This window comes from Taeniopygia guttata, chromosome 23, assembly GCF_048771995.1.
Source record: "Taeniopygia guttata chromosome 23, bTaeGut7.mat, whole genome shotgun sequence".
In the NCBI taxonomy this organism is placed as follows: Eukaryota; Metazoa; Chordata; class Aves; order Passeriformes; family Estrildidae; genus Taeniopygia; species Taeniopygia guttata.
The window spans coordinates 4,367,143-4,387,213 of record NC_133048.1 but is presented as its reverse complement, the minus strand read 5'-3'; the positions used below and the strand labels follow the sequence as shown (position 1 = coordinate 4,387,213).

General features: G+C 55.1%; 4 protein-coding genes across 14 annotated transcripts in view; 2 read left to right on the top strand and 2 right to left on the bottom strand.

Moving 5' to 3' along the window:
* Nucleotides 1–474: 474 nt before the first annotated feature.
* SMPDL3B (sphingomyelin phosphodiesterase acid like 3B) lies at nt 475–6,334 on the bottom strand. Its single transcript, XM_002190908.7, has 7 exons — nt 5,938–6,334; nt 4,418–4,515; nt 3,774–3,917; nt 3,051–3,223; nt 2,725–2,905; nt 2,021–2,154; nt 475–1,013 (listed from the first exon to the last, which is right to left on the bottom strand). Exons 1-7 carry the CDS (start codon nt 6,228–6,230, stop codon nt 621–623), a joined length of 1,416 nt encoding a protein of 471 aa, XP_002190944.7. The 5' UTR covers nt 6,231–6,334; the 3' UTR covers nt 475–620.
* A 407-nt stretch (nt 6,335–6,741) lies between these two features.
* Nucleotides 6,742–11,285, top strand: RPA2 (replication protein A2). The gene is made up of 9 exons (XM_030290486.4): nt 6,742–7,079; nt 7,232–7,344; nt 7,423–7,524; nt 7,598–7,711; nt 8,154–8,228; nt 8,999–9,112; nt 9,397–9,507; nt 9,593–9,687; nt 10,678–11,285. The coding sequence occupies exons 1-9, from the start codon at nt 7,064–7,066 to the stop codon at nt 10,760–10,762; spliced, it is 825 nt and encodes a 274-aa protein (XP_030146346.1). The 5' UTR covers nt 6,742–7,063; the 3' UTR covers nt 10,763–11,285.
* A 1,019-nt stretch (nt 11,286–12,304) lies between these two features.
* On the top strand, nt 12,305–15,673 carry XKR8 (XK related 8). Its single transcript, XM_030290477.4, has 3 exons — nt 12,305–12,701; nt 13,382–13,578; nt 14,625–15,673. Exons 1-3 carry the CDS (start codon nt 12,406–12,408, stop codon nt 15,362–15,364), a joined length of 1,233 nt encoding a protein of 410 aa, XP_030146337.4. The 5' UTR covers nt 12,305–12,405; the 3' UTR covers nt 15,365–15,673.
* A 920-nt stretch (nt 15,674–16,593) lies between these two features.
* EYA3 (EYA transcriptional coactivator and phosphatase 3) overlaps nt 16,594–20,071 on the bottom strand; it is a 45,400-nt gene continuing 41,922 nt past the window's right edge. For all 11 annotated transcript variants that reach the window (XM_030290459.4, XM_030290462.4, XM_030290458.4 and 8 more), the window contains one exon: nt 16,594–19,859. In XM_030290459.4, the coding sequence (XP_030146319.1) occupies nt 19,779–19,859 (81 nt within the window). In that variant the 3' untranslated portion in view covers nt 16,594–19,778. The remainder of the gene's footprint in view (nt 19,860–20,071) is intronic.

Here is a 20,071-nt window from a genome sequence, read left to right as displayed (position 1 = left end):
TTTTCTGAGTCGAGCTTTATCTGGTTCTGGCACAATCCTCTTTGTAAGTTTAGTCCAGAGCCCAGCTCTGCTGCTCCCATTGCTCAGCCTGCTCCTTCAACAGAGCGAGGCCTTGGGCAGGCTGAGGCACCGTCCCCTGTCACAGGCTCTGCAGCCTGCCCCGGCCTCTCTGGGCTGTCACCCTGCCCCACCTCGCTTTGCTGTGGAACAAATCCAGCACAACAAGACTTCCAGACTCACCAGCTGTGCAGACTTGCAAAAGTATGTGCCAAAATAAGGAATGCTGGCAGCAGCCTCTGGAACATGTGGCAGCTCCCTGCCCTCACCCCTTGCCAGTTCATCTCCATAGGGAGGCTTGGGCTTCATCTGATTTGTGAGGCTGCCCCAGCAGTCCTGGCAGAGGGGAGACCCTCCTTGTTGCAGTCACTTTGGCACAATAAGGCTTTCAAAAACAATGCTCTTCACACATCAGGCTTCTCTAGGAAATTTCAAATCACACAGCTTTTAGTAAACATTGCCAATTTTGTCCTGTTCTCCAAGAAAGTTCTCAATGCCAAAATCACCAATTCACATGTAGTGTAGTGTGATCTCATGCCTTCCTTTTCTCTTGCTGTTGGCCATCACAGCACTCGCTGAGGACTGAGAAATCCTAAGAACATGCAGAAAACCAAAAGCCAAACACTGCTGGCAGCAGAGGCAGAGCTGTTGGTTTTCACACACTCATCATACTTTATATAATCGACTTCCCTGATGGCACACAGGTGATCCACACGGCATTCCTGCTGGCAGGGCTCCAGGTCATACCTGGCAGAGTTAAACTCATAGTACAGCTGCAAGTAGTGGGGGTCCCTGGAGAGCCTCTGCAGCACCGTCTGCATAGAGCGTGCAGAGCCATCAGGGACCTGGAAGGCTTCTGTCAGCCTGTACTCTTCTTCCCACTCTGGGAACTCTTCCTGCCCTGCTGAGGCCATCTTGTTGGCACGAGTAAGGTTCAAGTAGTAAGTCACCATATCCTGAGGGAGAGAAAACAGAATTGGGGAGACACTGGGACAAGATTGGCTCTGGAGTGACACACTGGGTCAGGCTTGGCCTCCACCCCAAGGGCCCAGCTGGCCTTGACGGGGCTTCCTACCAAGATGGGCACCTGGGGACACCCTCCAGAACCCACCCCAAATGGAGCCCGTTTCCTAAGGAGTGAAGGCGTGGCTTTGCTCTGCTTGACTTTGACCTCCAAACATCAGAAGCTTTGAGCCTGGCCTGCTTCAGACATGAGTCAGTTACTATCAACAGCGCCCAGCAGAAGCAAGGGCTTACATGAGTGTTACCGAGCAGTTTCCTTCCCAGCTGTGAACAAACTGAAGAATCAAGTTTTTCACAGCTTCTGTTCTCTTGTTTCTTGCCCTTTTTCTCTCTGCTTCACTGACTCCCCAGCCTTGCACAGAATAGTTTAGCATTCACTTCTATGCTATAAACATGTAAACACAGCAACTATAGAGAGCTTCATCCACTACAAAGGAGGGCATAAGCACCCATCCTCCACCTCTTGGCAAACAAGAGATGCTGCCCCTACAATTCACCTCAATTCAGATCCACTCCAAATGCATCATTTTAGCAAGTAGAGGTACACAAATAATTTTTCAGATGGTTTAAAGGTTTTGAAGGGTGTCTGACAAGTTTGTTATTACTCAGAATAGTTCTGTGATCCATATTATCTGGGGAGCAAAGCAAGTGTCAAATGAAACTCACTAAGGACATAAAGAACACCACAAAAACTGTCTGACTCTGCCTGGGGGAACTCATCCTAGCAGGATGCACTGGCTGCCAGGGCCATGCTTTGACTCACTGATACTTTGACTAAATCTTTGTGCCAGACATGAGGCTGAAATATCCTGGGTCAGAGTCCTCTCCCACACAGCCACTCAGCTTCTGTGGACTGAGAAATCCTGAAAGGCCTCTGCTGACTAGAGGGGGAATTAAAGTTGTTCCAGAGCTGCAGTGTGGTGCACACAGGATCCCCTACCAAGACCTGCAGGGTATCCTGATCATAGCTGACCACCCGAATCGCAGGGTTGTTGGCTCCATTGCTCACTCCAGGTAATGTTGTTTTCCAGGGAGTCACTCCAGGGGCCAGGAACATGACATTGATTGGAGTACCTTCACAGAAATGCAAAGCAAACTGTCACTGGAGACCATGGCTTGTCCCACACGCTGTCCCCATCCCAGTGAGCCCCTGGAGCAGATTGCACTGCCAACAGCACCCTTGTCACCAGCTCCCAGTACCACCACACACACAGATTAACACGTGGAACCATGCTGGGGACTGAGCACAGGGAATGGGCTCTTCAGTGCTGGCAAAGGCTCTTGCAGTGAGGGTGGCTAGGGAACCACACTCAGCAAAGATGTTCGCCCAGAGCACCCAACACACACACAGAGATTCAGCACTGCTCCCTCAGCAATGCCCAAACCCCTCAAGAGGGAGCAGGCAAGAAGCTGCCAAGCACTGAGGCGAAACAATATTTGAGGGTGAATAGGAAGGAGGGCAGGAGCTACAGACTGGGGGTAGAGATGAGAACCACTGCTGCCTCTTGTTGCCCAAAGCATATCAGATGCTTTTGCTGGCTTCTTAGCTGCTTTTAGCCAACAGCCACTAAAAACTCTGATGGACAGTGATTGTGAGAGCTGTCAGAGCTGTCACACAGGTGCTTGGGTGACCAGAACAGGTACCTGTGGGGCTGTAGAACATGCGAAAGCTGTCGGTGTGATGGTGCCCAAAGAACTGGGCAGCGATCACACTGTGGTGTTTCTGCACAATGCCCAGGTACCGCTCGTTGAAGTCCCTCCGGAACCAGGGCTTGCCCCGTTTCTTCTCAAAGAAGCCAGGGGGGACGTGCCCCAGAATGTAGACCTGCAGAAGCAAGAGCTGCCCTGAGCACAGAGCCCACACCACCCATGGAGCACCAGCCAGCTGCAGCTGCACCCAGAGGGAGCAGAGCAGGAAGAGCTTCCAGGCTGGGGAGAAGCCCAGGTTGTTTTTTCAGTCTTTTTAATACCATTTCATCTGCTCTAGAGGCGTTGGTCAGTGTTTCTTCCAGCCACTGGAACTGTCCCCCAGGATCCTCCTCACCAGCTGTCTCATTATCCTGGTCATAGTACAGGTTGGTGTTGAGGACAACCATCCGTCCCCTCATCCCTGGGCCAGGCAGCTTCTCGCTGTAGAAAGCTCCTTAAAAATGCAACCAACAGAGGAAGAGCTGGAGATCTGCTCACGTTGGTGGCTGTGAGCCCAGATCCCATTGTTTCCACCTCTCTCTGTTCTCCTTAGCAACAGCCACAGCAGGGTCACTGCCTGGGACGGTGCCCTGACCATGCCAAGATGGGGATTTGGAGTGACTCTTCCCTGTGTGTCTCCCCAAGTGAAGGGAGACCTGAATGGGTACAATGGGCAGCATCAGGAGCTGGGCAGCCCTGGAGAGCCCCAGCATTGCCTGCACCAGCTGCCACCTTTAAAGATATTTTTCCTCCCTTTGCAGGTCACCACTCTGCATTCTTTCCAGTAACTTGATAATGGTAGAAGAGACTAAAGTATAAAATGATTTCTCTTCTTGCAAGCAGAGCTCCAAGACAGAAATCAGCATTAAATTGGACCCTACCTCTGCAAATTTTCTATGAATACTGCTGCTCTGAGCACAGAAGCAAAGAAAATTGTTCATGGTATTCTCCTACCCCTCCTCATATCCCCAGCATGTTCTAAACACGAGCCAGTGGTGCCAGACCTGCTCTGAAGAGAGGAAGGGAGGCATCACTCAGCCAGGGCCGCCACAGCTCTGCTGTTTGTTTGTAGATCCTGTGCTCCTTCCCAGGAAACTGATTCTTGGGGTGGAAATCATGATTGCCCATCGCTGCGTAGACCTTGGTACCTGGAGACAGAGCCAAGGAGGGGCAGGGGAGGTCAGTGCTGCAGAGCTCCTCCAAGCTCTCCGAGGCACTCCCAGCCTTGGGACAGAGCTTTGCCAAGGCCAGCCACCCTCTGCCCCGGGTGACACTGCCCAGGGCACCACAGGACTCTGACCTGCCCTTGGGACAAGCCACCCAGAGCCAAGTGACTGAGCTGTCACCAGCAGTAACGCTCCTTGCCCCCTGCTGACACAGGTTATGTCTGAGAGTTTCCTGCAGCCTTTTTTGCCTTCATTACTAACAACAGAAACCCTTCCTTTCCTCTCTCCTGAGTGAGCTAACCTGAAACATGAGTGTGCATCAATGCTGTATGGCTCAGCAGAATTGAGGCCACCAAACAAGTCCCACTGACCACAGCCCTTCTGTGACGTTCCCTGTCCCACTTCTGTCATTTCTCCATCCTGGTTAACCCTTCCCATGAGTCTCTATGCCCCTCTCTCCTTCTCATCTCCTCAAATCCTACCTGGAAATGTCTCTTTTATCAGAGAAGTCAGATTTGCTATTATGTGCAGAACCTTTTCTTCTCCGAGCTCCTCATTGGGGACATGGGGAGTGTCATCTCTAGAAAAAGAGAGCACAGTCACTGTCTGGGACTAACAGGGTCTGTACTTACAGCAGTGAGCAAGGCACAGAACTTGCCAACTCCTCTCTGTGCCTCCTAGAAGAGAAAGTTTAAGCTTTTAGGTGCAGAATCAGTGCTATGTTGACTGGCCAAGACACTGAGGGAGTTTCAAGAAATCGCTCACAGGAAAAATGAGCCCCACTGCAAACTTGCCAGAGTCAAGGAGTGCTCAGACAACACTCTCAAGGATGCACAGGGTGGGATTGCTGGGGTGTCTGTGCAGGGCCAGGAGTTGGAATCCATGATCCCTGTGGGTCCCTTCCAGCACAGGCCGTTCTGTGATTCCAGAATTCACTTTACCTTAAAACTCCTGTGCAGAAGGGTGTGAAGGGGAGGCTCCCTCTGCCTAGGCAGCACTAAAGCTGCCTGGAAACACTGCAAGGGGCAGCACTTTGCAGTCTGAGGGCATTTGATCTGCAATAATGAGGCAGAGCTGTTTGCACAGCTGTGATCACCATGAAACAAGGAAATACTCTAGTAAGGCAGCAATCTAGGGCTGCTCCATGTCTGTGTTTGCATTAACATGCTTACAGCATTTGTAGAAGATGCTGGGTCCACAAGCCCACTGGAGAGAGAGAACATGTCAGAATCATGTCAGAGGACTGGGGAAATTGTTTGAGGGAAAAAGAATACTCAACATAAGGTCACAAGAACCACAACTACCTCTAAGTAGGAACAGGCATCTGCAGTGACAGAAAATGAAAACATGGGACAGGTAACAGCCCTGAAAACTGGAACTGGAGATTACTGTGTATATATCCTTCTTCTGATAGTGCAGCCTCACCTTGCTGGAGATTACAGCAAGCTGAGGCTGCACTATCAGAAGAAGGATATATACACAGTCACCATGCAAAATAAAGCTTTAACCGTCTGTAAGTGCTATTGAGGCCTCCCAGGGGACAGGGGACCCACCCGTGGAAACCATACCAGGAGAGAACATCCTCCACTGGGGAGGTTCTTCTGACTCCTGAAGCAGAACTGTCCCTTTAGGTCTCCCATCGCAGCCAGAAGAAACGCTGCAAGCTGGTTTACAATGCTCTCCTCCCACAGCTGCTTCCCCTGGGCACTCCAGGTGCTCAGACTCACTGCGGGATCACTCACAGGACGCACCGAGGACGGACAGCCAATTGTGATCCTTTCGTCACCTCACTGCCACGAGCGTCTCGCCAGTGTCGAGCGCCCTCACTGGGGTTGTGCTTTCCGCCAAGCCCTTGTTTCGCATTACGAGGCACGCTCTCCCCTCTCCTTTTCAAAGCCGGGACCACGGAAAGCGCCCCGACACACCACGAGCTCCGCGTGGGCTGCACCGCGCTTCTCCCGCCCAGCCCCGGTGTCCCTCCGGCGGGCCCGGCCCCTCTCACCCGGTCCAGAGCACGAAGTCCGGCGCGGCCAGGCGGTGCCGCATGGCGCGGGCGGCCGAGCGGAGCAGCCTCCGGGGCGAATCGCACAGGTAGCTGCCCCACGGCCCGGCGGGCCCGGCCCGACCGCCGCCCGAGGGGCACGGCCGTCCCGCCGCCGCCGCCGCCTCGTACCCGGGGTCCCAGTGCAGGTCCGTGAGGTGCCAGAACCTCCCGGAGCCGCCGACCGCACCGGGCAGCGCCAGGGCCAGTAGGTACAGCAATGGCAGTAACAGGAGCTCACGCGTGAGCTGCATGGCAGACGCCGCCGCAACGACCGACCGGGCCGGGGACGACAACCCCGCCCTCAGCGGGACGGGCCGGCACCACAACCCCGCCCTCAGCAGGACCGCCCGGCACCACAACCCCGCCCTCAGCGGGACCGGCCGGCACCACAACCCCGCCCTCACCGGGGCCCCGCCGGCACCACAACCCCGCCCTCAGCGGGACCGGCCGGCACCACAACCCCGCCCTCGCCGGGACCGGCCGGGACCACAACCCCGCCCTCAGCAGGACCGGCTGGTACCCCAACCCCGCCCACAGCGGGACCGACCAGCACGACAACCCCGCCCTCAGCAGGACCGGCCAGCACCACAACCCCGCCCTCAGCGGGACGGGCCGGCACCACAACCCCGCCCTCAGCGGGACCGGCCGGCACCACAACCCCGCCCTCAGCGGGACGGGCCGGCACCACAACCCCGCCCTCACCGGGACCGGCCGGCACCACAACCCCGCCCTCACCGGGACCGGCCGGCACCACAACCCCGCCCTCAGCGGGACCGGCCGGCACCACAACCCCGCCCTCACCGGGACGGGCCGGCACCACAATCCCGCCCTCACCGGGACCGGCCGGCACCACAACCCCGCCCTCAGCGGGCCCCGCCCCTCATCGTGCCAGGCCGGGCAGCGCCCGCTCTCAAAATGGCGGCGACGGCGGCTTCCCCGCGCTCTCCTCCTATTGGACGGAGTCGGAAGGCCAAGGGATGCGATTGGCTGCCGGCCGGCAGAGCGGCGCTCCCGGATTGGGGGGCAGGCGGCGGCGCGCGAGGCCCGGCGCGCGGGCGGGTGGCGGCGGTCCCGGAGCGGAGCCATGTGGAGCGGGCACGGTGCGGGGCCGGGCACGGTGCGGGGCCGGGGCCGGGGAACCCTCCAGGGGACACCCCGCTCCGAGAGCCCCGCTTCCCGTGATGGCGGCAGCGCTGGGAAAGGGACCGTGTCCCCGCCACCGCGTGACGTGTCCCTCTCTCTCCCCCCGTAGGGAACTTCGATGGCGGGTACGGCAGCATGGGCGGCGCGGGGCTCCCGGGCGGCTACACGCAGTCCCCGGGCGGGTTCGGCTCGCCCGCCGGAGGCCAGGCGGAGAAGAAGCAGGTAGGCCGGGCGGGGGCGGCCGGACGGGCCCGGGCCCGGGGCCGGGACCGGCTCTGACGGCCCCTCCGCCGCTCGCAGCGGAGCCGCTCGCAGAACATCGTGCCCTGCACCGTGTCGCAGCTGCTGGCGGCCGAGCAGGTGGACGAGACCTTCCGGATCTGCGACGTGGAGATCTCGCAGGTGGGCGCCGGGGCGGCGGCGGCCGGGGCGCAGCCGTGGCCGGCCCGAGTGACCGACCCTTCCCCCGCCGCAGGTCACCGTGGTGGGCATCGTCCGGCACGCCGAGAAGGCGCCCACCAACATCCTCTACAAAGTGGACGACATGACGGCAGCCCCGATGGACGTCCGGCAGTGGGTTGATACTGATGTAAGCTTTGGATTTGCTATGAACGGGCTTCTTTAGCAGCTTTGGAGAGCAGTGGGTGGGGAAAAGCTGTAGAATGATACAGTGTCTCGGATCGTTGATGCACACCAACTCCCTACTTCTCACAGAACTTTTTGAATCCAGAAGGTATGGCTTTTCTGGAAAGTATTTTAGGGATAACACGTCCCTGAAATCAAAGGGAGGTCCTGCTGCAGCAGAGATCACTGGCGGTGTATATGACTGCCTGTTTAGTATAGCTGAGTTCACTTGAACAGTTTTGGGAGGGTAACCAGGCAGATGTTCAGCCTTACAGCAAGTTTAGCATGCCATAGGAATGCACGTTGTTTGTGCTCGCTTGAGATGAGCCTTCCTTGCTAAGTTGCTTCGTGTGACTGTTGAGAAATGGAAACAGGAAACAGCAAACCTGGTTTTCCCTCTCTGTTAGGAGGCAGGAGGTGAGAATGTTGTAGTACCTCCAGGAACTTATGTTAAAGTGGCTGGTCACCTTCGATCCTTCCAGGTAAGAGCATGTTACCTGTGTGTGAATCTTGTAGCACTCCATGTAGCACATGTGGTATAAATATTCAAATAACAGTGTATGTGCATTTAGGCAAGGTGCAGATAATTCCCAGCTGGTTAGAAAGAGGAGTCACTCTGTCTCCATTGTCTTTCAAAATCACATCTCTCCCCCGCTGCTTGCTTGCTCCCAGTGGGATGGGGGGAATCAGAAGGGTCAAAGTGAAAAAAACCCATCAGTTCAGATAAAAGCAATTTAATAAGCAAAGCAAAATAAGGAACTCATTCCACACTTCCCATGGGCAGGCAGGCGTGCATCTTCCTCCTTCTTTCACCAGTTTTTTAACTGAGCATGACACTGGCTGGTCTCTCCCGTGGGGCAGTGGGGGTCCCAGCTGTTTACCTCACAGCTCCTTGTCCCCTCCCAGCCTTATACTGGTAGAGTTGTGTGAGAAGCAGGAAAGCCCTTGGCTCTTTGCAAGGGTTGGTGAGTAATGACTAAAACATCCCTGTGTCACCAACACTGTTTCCAGCACAAGTCCAACACCAGCCCATGCTACTGTACTGTACTCCAGCCAAAACCAGCACAAGATATGAGTCAACATTTTGGATGAGCTGCATATAGAGAAGCTCTCTCCCCGCTGCTGTCCCACCCTCCTGGAGGAAATGGCTGGGTTGGCTGTTAGGCATCGTCATGTTGCTGTGCTGTAAATTGTTTTCTTTGTTTTGTGTTTGGTTTGTTGTTTTGTTTTTTTTTTTTTTTCCCTCTGAAAGAATAAGAAGAGCTTGGTAGCATTTAAGATCATGCCTCTGGAAAATATGAATGAGTTCACCACACACATACTGGAAATTGTCAATGCACATATGATCCTCAGAAAAAATCTTATGGTACGTACAAAGACCCTGATTTTATTGTGGCTGTTCCTGGGTGACTGGTGATCTCCCAAAGAGGGACTTTCCACTGGGAAAATTCCTTAATTTTGGGGCTGGAAAGCTTAAAGCTGAGCAACACTGAAGGTGTAACAGGAGTCCTGGCTTCCTTGGAATGAGACTGCAATCCACTTCCATAAGAAGCTATTTTTACTTACTGGCTTAGAAATAACAGTGAGTCTTTAACTCTGCGGGCTTGGGCAGCCTGGGTAACCACAGCACTTTTATTCTCCTAATTCCAGTCAGCATCAAGAGGGCCACAGTCATTTTCCTCCACTGGGATAAGTGACATGGGGGGCTACGGAGGAGGTGGCAGCCTGCCAGTGAACGGGCTCACAGCGCACCAGAGCCAGGTGGGTGCCAGCAGCTCTTCTGGGAGCACAGCAGTGGCAGCAGAGGCTCCTCCAGTGTGATCTAGTGTGGTTCTTGCTCATCCAGGTGCTGAACTTGATCAAGAGCTGCCATGTCCCAGAGGGGATGAGTCTACAGGACTTGAAGCTCCAGCTCCACAATATGAGTATGTCAACGATCAAGTAAGTGTGTAGAAATGAAGGATGCTGTGGAAATCCAGGCAGTCCTTCCAGAGGCAGAGAGAACAGTGGATAAGCCCAGACACTCACCTGTGAATCAGGGTGGGTAATTCAGGTGGTCCCAGCAGCACAGGAGCCAGAGCTTTTGAAAGATTCACTGCCCTGAATGAACTGTTGCCAGTTGCTTTGCTCCTTGTTTTCAAAACAAGCTGTTTATCAGTTCAGTGGCAACATACTGCAGTGCCTCGGTAGCATTTCTCCTGTTCAAAGACTACCCTGCTCTCTGATAAAAATCTAGGAATAGTCTCTTCTATTCTACTTCACTGTCTCTTACAACATCTTTTTGAGACTTAAAAAAGTAGTCATTAGCTTCCATGACCTTTGTATGTGTGGATGTCAGCCTGGTCAGGGAGAGAGAAATGGCAATAGTTTCTCACAGTGGCTTGTGAGAGTTTTTAGGGAGCTGTAGGAATGTGATAACCTGTTGGTCTAAACAATATTCAGGTAGTGTTTTTCCACCTTGCTTTTCTGTTCCTCTCAAGGGTGGTGTGCGAGAAAGATGTTTTTATTAATTAGCCAGTCAAATAGAATGTGTTATGTGGGTCTATTTACGCCAAAGTTTCCCTTTCATTAAGGCCACCTTTTATTCCTTTTCACACGGTGTCCTCATCTGTTCTTGTGTCATTCTTGGGCCAAGGGTGACATGTATGATCTGTCCCCTCTGGAAGAGTGGTGGGTGCTACCTGTGAAGTGCAGAGTGGTGACTCAAGCAGAGCCTGAGCTTCAGGGGGAGCACACTGCCATAGCTTTGGAGAAATTTCCTGTCACACCACCCACAGCACAGAGACACCAAGAGCTTCCCTTGGCAGCTGCCCAGAGGGAGCTGTGGGGATGGGGTCTGTAAATAGGAATCACTTGGCAGAAAGGTGGTGACTTACCTCCCTTTGGTAACTAATTGCTAAGTAGTTACCAGCTGTGGGGTTTTTCTTCAAGGCAAGCTGTGGAATTCCTCAGCAGCGAGGGACACATCTACTCCACGGTGGATGATGATCACTATAAGTCGACAGATGCCGAGTAAAGTTCCTTCCGTCTGATTTTAGTTCCAAGCAAATGTTTGTCCATGTTTCAAGATACCTTGCTGAGCTCTGTTACATGGAGGGTGACGTTTGCTCTTTGTGGGAAGTCTTGGTTATTCACTGAATGCCAGCTCCTTGGAATTCAAGGATGAGCAGAACGTGTGATTCTGTAATTGGACCTGATTCTATGCTGTGACCATGTGACTGAAAGCATGAACAGACATGGGAAAACTGAACTCCTCAAAGCCTGAGAGCTTTCACTTTGTTTTGGCTCCTTAGAGAGTGCCTGTTAGAAAAAAGAGCCTCATTATCATTTGTCCTTTATTTTTAGAGCTGTTTCTCCTAACTCAGCTTCTGTTCCATTTTCTTCACAAAGTGGATAGCTAAGAGTAATCTTCCACTAATGCACAGCAATCATGAGAAGATGTTTTTATTGTTTAGTTTGTGCACTTAAATCTATATTTGTACTACAGCTGATCTTGTTAACTAGAGCTTTTGAACTTTTCCAATAAAATGTTAACTTGAGGCACCTTGCATCACATTTGACTCTAGAGGCCTGTCTGCCTTGAAGAAAACTGCTTGACAAAACCTGGGGATAAAAGCATAGCTCATACTTTCAGTTCACCTATTAGTTTTTCCTTAGCTTTTTAGTTTGGAGGTTCAAACTGAAGTGAATGTCTGGCCAGTAAGAAATTAAATAATTGTACTGCTGAAGAAAACGTGTATCAGTGTTCCAGATAGGGCCAGAACCATTTCTGCCACCAAAACAGACTCCCCAGGGAAGGGGTCATGGCCCCAAGGCTGCCAGAGCTCAATAATTGTTTGGACAGCACACTCAGGCCAGGAGTTGGACTCGGGGATCTCTGTGGGTCTGCTCCAGCTCAGAACATGCTATCCTGTTTCATAAGACATGCATGCTGTGCTTTTAGCTGAAGCTGAAATGAATTACACCACGTGTAACAAGATTTTATTCTTTAAACCATTTTTTAAGCTTAACAGAAAAACAATTAGGATATAGGTTGATAGTGGTGGTGGATTGAGGTGAAGAAAAAGGCAGGACTGATGCTTCAGCCTGGCTGCCCCCGGAGCACAGCGCCGGTGTCCCAGCCCGCCCTGACCCACTGTGGCGGGGCCAGAGCGAGCGAAGGTGCCGGGAACCGGGCGGGCTGGGGGAGCAGCCACAAGGGCAGTGTCCGAGCAGCCCTGCACCTTCCGAGCGCCCGGGCACCTCCACCGCGCTCGGGCCGGGCGGGTCGGGACGGCGTGGGCAGGGCTGGGGAGGGACACGCGAGTCCGGGGCTGCAGGGCTTGGGGTGCTGCAGAACCGCTGCGGGGGACGTGCGGGGCTGCGGCCGGGAGGAGCGGGCCGGGGCGGTGCTGCTTCCCGGGAAGGGGCCGGGGCGGCCCTGCCCCGCTGGGGGCTGCGGGTGCGGGGCCGGGCCCAGGGCGGCGGGAGCGGGGCCGGGGCTGCCGGGGCGGGGCGGGCACACGGCCTCGGGGCGGGCACACACACGGTCCCGGGGCGGGCACACACACGGCCCCGGGGGCGGGCACACGGCCCTGGGGCGGGCCCTGTCCGGGAGTGGGTCCGGTTAGTGCCGGAGCCGCCGCCGCCGCCGGTTCCGGGCCCGGCCGTGGGGCTCCGATGTCTCCGCGATCAGCCCCGCCGCGGTTCGGGCCGCTGCAGTTGGCGCTGGCGGCGGCGGGGACGGCGGCGGCCACGCTGGACCTGTGCATGGACGGCTGGGTGGCGGCGGAGTACGCGCGGCGCGGCCACCCCGGCTGGGCCGCGCTGTCGCTGTCGGTGCTCGCCGCCGCCTCCGCCGCCGCCCAGGCCTGCAGCTGGCTGTGGCTGCGCTCCGACCCGCCCGCCCTGCGCCCCGCCGTGCCCGTGCTGCTGCTCGCCGCCCTCCACCTCCTACAGCTCGGCTTCTTCTTCAGGTACGCCAGCCCCGCACCGAGTTCCCCGCGCGTCCCCGGCATCCCCCGGGCCCCGCTCCGCCCCAGCCTCTCCCCGGGTGCCCGAGGGTGCACCCCTGTCCTGCCCCACCGCCCCTGGGTGCCCCCAGCCTCCCCCCGGGTGCCCGACCCTCGGCAGCAGTGTCTCGGCCCCCTGCAGCCGGGGATGGCGGTGAGCGGTGCCTCGGTCGGGAGGTCCCCGCAGAGCCCGGCCCGGGCCGGAGCGGGATGAAGAATGCCGGTGGGAGCGAGGGAAGTTTCCCTCGGGCTCTGCTCTGTCTCCCGGTGCTGTTGCCGCTGCCCTCTGAACAAACGGAACAGCGCCCCGAAACCTCGTCACGGCCTCGGCGCTCCCGGCAGCTGAGGGGAGCAGCGAGGCCGAACCGGGGAAAGGGAATAATCCAGGCAGGTCCGCTGAGATCGGTGCTCAGTTGGGATCGATGCTCAGCTGAGGTCAATGCTCAGTTTTTACACTTGCACTTCACCCATGGCGGACATCGCGTGGCTGCTGTGGTGTGTGGTTTGGGCAGGGGGAAGGAGAGGTTTGGGCACAAATCAGTGGGGTTTGCTGTCCTGTCAGGAGTTCACTGAGCTGCCAGGACAGTGTGGGGACCAAGCGTGTGCCTTGCATGGCCCCTCACCACAGCCTGTTCCCCACACAGGTGCCTCTATGCCCTGAAGGTGGGCTGGAGGGTGTGCTGGGCGAAGGCTGAGGAGGAGGATGAGCAGAGACACATGGCCTTCCTCTCCCACGACATCAGCATGCTGCGTCTCTTCGAGACCTTCCTGGAGAACACCCCGCAGCTCACACTGCTCCTCTACATTATCCTGCGGACAAACAAGGCTGAGCTCTCCCAGGGTGAGGGGTCTGGGGCCAAGGGAGGGGGATGCAGGGGGGCAGGCATGGGGTCAGAGAGGGCTTGGGTGGGGCAGATCAGAGAGGCTGTCCAGGACCCAGCAAGACACTTGCAGTGTCATTCTGCTCCCATATCACTCCTTCCTTTGACATGTCATGCTATAGGATGGACTCCTGTCCTGTACTCACATGCCCCAATGGACCGTGCTGGGCCTGGGGTGGGGGGGTTGAAGCTGTGGGACCATTGTGGTCATTCTTTTCTATACCCCAGGGGAGGCTGAGGGTCAGATGAGAAATGAGGCATCTTCTGGGGATGAGGGAGGTGCTGATGATGGTATGGGTGAAGCACAGGCCGCTGAGCAGGGGTTGTGGTGCCCTTGCCGGGGTGGGGAGCAGGTGTCACTGCAGAGGAATGGGGAGCCCAGCAACGTGGGAGCCAGCACTCACCTGCCTGTGTGGGCTGATGTGGGACTCAGATTCAGTCAAAGAAAGAAACTTGAGAGTTTCTAGCCAAGCAAAAAGCCTGGGAAAGAGCTGGGAAAGAATGTAAATAATTCTTTATCTCTCTTGTTTTCACATTGTTTATAGTTAAGTTCTATCACTGTGCGTCAAGCTCTCTGAACCAATGCTTGGGTTGTTTTCACTTCAGAACCAATGGATTTGGTCTTTGCAAAGCTCTGTGTAAAAGAGCGATGTATTTTGAATAAATCGGAGTTTTACTCTCAGCAGCCTTCTGAGTGAGTCTTCTCATTCCCGTCCTGCCTCGACAGCGACAGGCTGAGGGCTTCCATGCCTGGGAGATGGGCTCTGCAGAGCTGTTCAGTCCTAGCATTGCTTCCTCATCTTCTGAGCAAGGCCAAGCACAGCCTCCTTGTCCTCAGGGAAGGCAGAAGGCCAGGGGATATGCAGGTGCTGATGGTCTGATCCTGACAGAGCTCCTTTGTCAGCTGGGGGGAACTCATCTTAGCAGTGGCGGGCAGGGAGAGGTTTGAGCCAGGCTGGGCCACCCTTTGATCCCCCCTCAGCATTTTCACCTCTGTGTTTTGCAGGCCTGGGGATGGGCACCGCATTCCTGTGCGTGTCCTGGTCTCTGTTGGACTACCACCAGTGCCTGCGCTCCTTCCTGCAGGACAAGTACGAGCTGAGCCAGGCCTCTTCCGTCGTCTACTTCCTCTGGAACCTCTTCCTCATCTGCCCCCGCATCCTGGCGGTCGCGCTCTTCGCCCTGCTCTGGCCCTACGGTGTGGCAGTCCACTTCATACTGGTGTGGCTGGCCATGTTCCTCTGGGTCAGCCTGCAGGGCACGGACTTGATGGAATCCGCTGGCCCCGAGCAGCTTTACCGGGCCATGGTGGCTGTGATCCTCTACTTCAGCTGGTTCAATGTGGCGCAGGGGAGGACGCTGTACCGCAGCATCATCTACCACGGCTTCATCCTGGTGGACAGCACGCTGCTGGCCCTCGCCTGGCTCTGGGGCCGGGCTCCCTCTGAGGAGCACTCCTACCTCCTCCCCGTGGTCTCTGCAGCCCTGCCCTGCTACCTGCTGGGGCTGGGGCTGAGGGTCACCTACTACAAGTGGCTGCACCCCAATGTGCAGGTGCAGCAGGAGGGCAGATACGACGAGGTGGATGCCAATGGAGGGAGTGATGGGGTGGAGTTCCGCTCGTTTTTGCAACCAGACCTTGTCAACAGGCGGATGCAGCGGCTGTCCCAGATCCATTTCTCCTGGTCCCAGCTGGAACAGCGGCACATCCTGAATGGGGCTGCTGCTGTGGAGTCTGCTGTCTGAGGGCAGCTCCTCTAAAGGGACACGAGGGGGAGGTGGGCTTGTTGGTGTGCCCCTGGTTGTGCCCCCTAGGCTGTTGTTTTGGACAGCTGGAGGGAGCTGGCAGGAACCAGGGGTGATGTGGAAACACTCGATGAGTCCCATGGCACTCAGCATGGCTCCCGTGGCTGTACCCTCAAGGAAAGCCACAGGGCTTGTGGTGAGCCCAGCACATTGTGGCGTATGGCTGCACTGCTGTGTCAACTTTTCTTGTTATTTATTACTAGCTTTTTCAAAAAAGAAAAATGAAAACAAGAGCACTGGTTTATTTTCTCTGTGCCTCTCCTGTGCCTGCTGCTGCCATTGCTGTGCTGGGATATGGGTGGTGGGGCAGGGAGGACTTGTTTCCTCCATGGTTGTGGCTATCAGACCTTCCTGTTTCCAGGCAGGATTTTCCTCCTTGTGTTAGTTTTGGTGTTAAGGTCAAAGCTCACCTGTTATCACTGTGCTCCGAGAGGGCTGAGGAAGGAGGCCTGTGCTGGGAGGAGTGGCTGCAGGGTGGCTCAGGGCTTCCAGCTTATTATTGGACACCTCATGCTCCCTTGGCTACCATTCCCAGCACCACAGCCTGGGCAGCGCTCCCAAGGCCATGACCACAGCATTTCTCAGCCATTGGTGGCTGCTGGTGTGGTCAGCAGTGGGGTCAGTGCTGTGCCAGCTCCCACCACTCCCCAGGTGGAGCTGCCTCCACCCAGCTCAGTGCCCAAACCCAGGCAGGCTCCAGAGCAGCCCCTGCCCTTTGCTGTGGCACATCTGGGCTGCCCACAGCACTGACCTTTGGCTCCTTCCCCTCTCCATCACTTCCCTCCCAGCAGCCCATCCCAGGAGGAAACTTCCATACCAGGGAAGGCTTTTGGACGCAGCTGGAGGAGCAGCTGAAATGCTGTTTCACAGCTGCTCCTGTGTGAAGCTCAGCCCTGCCCTAGGCCAGCAGCACAGGGTGGGAGAGGGGAGTTGCCCTGTGCAAAAGCAAATGGGAAGGGAACGTTTTGTGCAGGAAGCACCATGTGCCTCCCCCGGGCACCTCGGCAGGGCCCAGGAGGAGGTGCCTGCCCCACTGGCTCCGCAGGTGGCTCTGGTGGCTGCACTGTGACCTGTGGCACCCTGAGTGCTCCTGGTGCTGCCAAGCCTGGCTCGGGCTGTCACAGGGGCAGGGATTGACTGGGGGGCAGAGAACAGGCTGAAGCACTGACTATAGAAAATAAAGACTTTATTATTTTTTTCCAGTTCACAGGACAGTTCTCACTACAGACCATGAACAGGCAAAGGCCCCACAGGCAGCAGCACCTGAGATCACCCCTCATAGCAGGGCAAAAGAGGTGCTGTGGGCTCCAGGGGTCCTGCTGCTCCCCACCAGTGCCAGCACAGACATCTCCCCAAGGGCTCTTGGAGGCAACAAGTATTAGTGGATCAGGTGGTTTTTAAAGCCTCTCTGGCTGTGTTGAAGCTGAAGGGGAAGCCAGCAACACCCAGGTGAGCTCAGGTGCTCTAGGCCTGCAGGCTGACTGTCCTTCAGGTGTTCAGGTTTGCTCTCCCATTACCCCTGACCTGACTGTAGCTGAACTGGTGACAGAGACAGGAGAAAATCAATGCTTGGATAGAGATGCTGTTCTTGCCTCAAAAGAGACAGGAAAAGGCTTAAATTCAGCCAGTAGAGGAAAAAATAAAATAGCCAGGTCACCCCTTTATTAACAAACACAGAAATGTACCATCAACCTCCTGTTACAAAAGTACTTTACATACATTCAAGGAAACATCATATAAATACCAGTATGAAATGTCAGTGGCTGCGAGTTCCACACTCAGCTAAAATTTTACCAACATCTTAAAATTTCCTTAAAACATTTGAAGTAAACAAACACAAAGCACAGCCAGCTGCCAGGCAGCTCAGGTCCAGGCCTGCAGGTCCAGCACCTGCTGCCAGTGCCTGGGCAAACCCAGCCCCTCTCCAGCACGGCTCTGCTCAGCTGCTTCCCACGGGAGCGAAGCACTTGGGCTGCTCGGCCGTGCTGGTGGTGCGAGGTTAAGGCACAGGTTTTAATCCCAATTTCAGCCAGCTGGAGTACGAGATAGGCTCCCAACAGGCTGCTGCACAGGCTGGGACAGCTCCCCAGCCTGCTCGCAGGAGACCTTTGGATGGGCTGAGGGAGGTTCAGCATCAGCACAGACTCTCCTGTGACTACAGCTGAGTCCCCCTCCCGTGACATTTCCAACCCTGGAGCAATGAGGCTGCTCCTCACCACAGCTCTGGCACTTCACAGGGACCCCAGAGGAACTGGACTCTATGGACCCAGCAGTAAGGGAGCTGGAGCTGCCTCAGCTGCCTTGAACAGGTGAACACACCTTGGCTGTCCATTTGGTGTAGACAGAGAACATCCCTGGGTCCTGCTCCCCCTTCCAAATCCACTGCTGAGCACTCCCAGCACAGCCTGCTTGCCCTGCTGCTCCCTTTCCCTCTGCTGAGCTGCCCAGTGACACCCACAGCAGACTCAGATTTTCCTCATGGGATGAGCAGCTCCCACCCAGCATGTTCCTGCTGCAGAGCTCCTGGGGAAATGCACAGCCCCAGTACCCACCTGGCATCAGAGCACAAGGCTAACACCTGGCAAGGAGCTGAACAGAAAGCAGAGTACTCCTGACTCCAGTGACCACCCTGGAGAAGGAGAATCACCTTTGATTCCAATTTAATTAATCTTAAAAAAAACTCCAAAACAATCAAATCCAAAGGGAAACTGGAGCTGGTACATGAAATAGACCTCCCAGGTCCAGTCCCTGAGCACGAGGTATCCACCCCTGGCTCTAGGCACCTTCTGCCCACGGTCTCTGGAGCTGGCCCAGGAACAGATCCCCCAGGGCACAGCAGAGCCTGTGCAAAGCTGGCCCAGCAGCTCCCCCTGCACTGATGGAAATTAACCCTCAGTAATTAAAGCCATGAAAGGAATGCAGCAAACACATCCCTGCCCATATGGGCACAGCAAATGGGTCAGTGTCCTTCCTCCCTGCAGTGACAGACTTTCAGCCCAGTCTCCCATGGCTGATGTGGGGCTGAGGACCACGATCTGGAGGGGTCTGGGTGCAGCCACAGGTCTGGCTCTGCAGGAGCAGCAGGTTCTAGGGCACAGCACACACCTGTCCTCAGGGCACCTGCTGATCTGGTGCCAGCAGGGTACATGGGGGAGACCACCAAACACAGCCTGAGCTGGCACAGGACCAGCCCCTGTGCCAGCCCCTGTGCAGGGGAGCTGCAGGGCACTGACTCCAGCCTCTGCTCTGAGACAGTTGCAGAAAAATCAGCATCACCATCCCTCCCAAGTGCTCCATGCTGCCAAGTCACAGTGTCTTAGAAAATGAAGTCCCTCTTAACAAGGCATTTGTTTGTCACTATGTAGTTAGGCTAATGCAAAGAATATAAGAAAGTTGAATCTGATTCTACTAAAAGGAACTTACAAATAGGGTCAGGAACACAGAGGTGAAGGTTATACCATAGCCAGAGCCTTCTCTGCAACATTCATGAGGATTTAGGAATTAGATTATTCCTAGTTCAGGTGAGGACTCAGTTCACATCTGAGCAGTCTGCACCAGTCTGCTGTACCTGATGTTCACAGGCAATTTCATTTTCCTTTGCAGGGAAAATCTGTGGGATCTACAGTCCACACCAAAGCTGGAATCCAGTGATCTCCTGCTGGCTAAAAGGGCTTCTGCACACATTGACTAGAAGCAACTAGGATCAACTCAGAACACCAATAATTGCCTCAACAAGGAACCACATATCCCAGAAACATTCCCTTAACCTTTATATTTTCCAGTAATCCCACACTGAGGAAATAACATAAGGACATTGTAATAAATTAACTGTTTTGAACACCCAGGGAAGGAGGACACATTTTACAGCAACAGAGGTATTTTTGACATTTTCATTAATATTTCCTATGAAAAAAAACACAGCTCTTCGGCTTTGCAAAACAAGGGAGGTTTAAGCTCTGCCATCAGCGTTTTCCTATAAAAATAAATTTTTGTATTTACTTGGGTTCTACAACTAAGCTGAATAGAAAGAAGAAGGCTCTTACACATAAATCTGCTCTTTTATGGCCTCTCCCTCTGGAGGCACCTGCCAGAGGCATTCAGCTGGCTCTGTAAGTCCCTTCTGCAGACAAGCTCTAGCTCTGCTGAGTCTAGGGCTTCTTCACAGCACACCTCTGGACTTGGCAGGGCCTGTGCTCCCAAGGAACGACCTGCTGTCATATTCCATTGTACAGTTTGCATTAGGTATGTTTTCTTCATCAAGCTGAAAGGGGAGTCCCCAGACATGTGAGATTTCTGTGCCCCCAGTAATGGAGAGGGCTGGCGGGAGCTGCAGTCACATCTTTGCTCCAACTTCTTACAGGAAGTCCAGCTCAAGGGCTTGGTGAAGGGACACGAGGTCGGCGTGATTTGTGATCCTCCAGAATGGCATGTTGTGCTGTAAAGAGAGAGGACAGCCAGGTTTATGCAGGGATTTTCAGCTGAGGTGGAGCTGGGCTGTGCAATGTGGTGGTTCTGAGCACACCACTCTCAGGACACACCTCAGCCATGTGCACATCTGTATCTGGAGCCCATCTTACGTGCACAGCTGTGTGTGACAGCCAGCAGCACTGACTGTCAGCTGCTCACGATGGAAACCTTGCCTGTGAG

Coding starts and splice junctions, on each gene's coding strand:
- SMPDL3B (XM_002190908.7), bottom strand. CDS start 6,230: ATGCAGCTCACGCGTGAGCTCCTGTTACTGCCATTGCTGTACCTACTG. Junction 2,155..2,724: donor CATGTTCTACAGCCCCACAG/GTACCTGTTCTG, acceptor ATTTCTGTGAAG/GTACTCCAATCAATGTCATG. Junction 1,014..2,020: donor AGGATACCCTGCAGGTCTTG/GTAGGGGATCCT, acceptor TCTCTCCCTCAG/GATATGGTGACTTACTACTT.
- XKR8 (XM_030290477.4), top strand. CDS start 12,406: ATGTCTCCGCGATCAGCCCCGCCGCGGTTCGGGCCGCTGCAGTTGGCG. Junction 12,702..13,381: donor CAGCTCGGCTTCTTCTTCAG/GTACGCCAGCCC, acceptor TTCCCCACACAG/GTGCCTCTATGCCCTGAAGG. Junction 13,579..14,624: donor CAAGGCTGAGCTCTCCCAGG/GTGAGGGGTCTG, acceptor TGTGTTTTGCAG/GCCTGGGGATGGGCACCGCA.
- RPA2 (XM_030290486.4), top strand. Junction 7,345..7,422: donor GCCAGGCGGAGAAGAAGCAG/GTAGGCCGGGCG, acceptor CGCCGCTCGCAG/CGGAGCCGCTCGCAGAACAT. Junction 9,508..9,592: donor TCACAGCGCACCAGAGCCAG/GTGGGTGCCAGC, acceptor TTGCTCATCCAG/GTGCTGAACTTGATCAAGAG.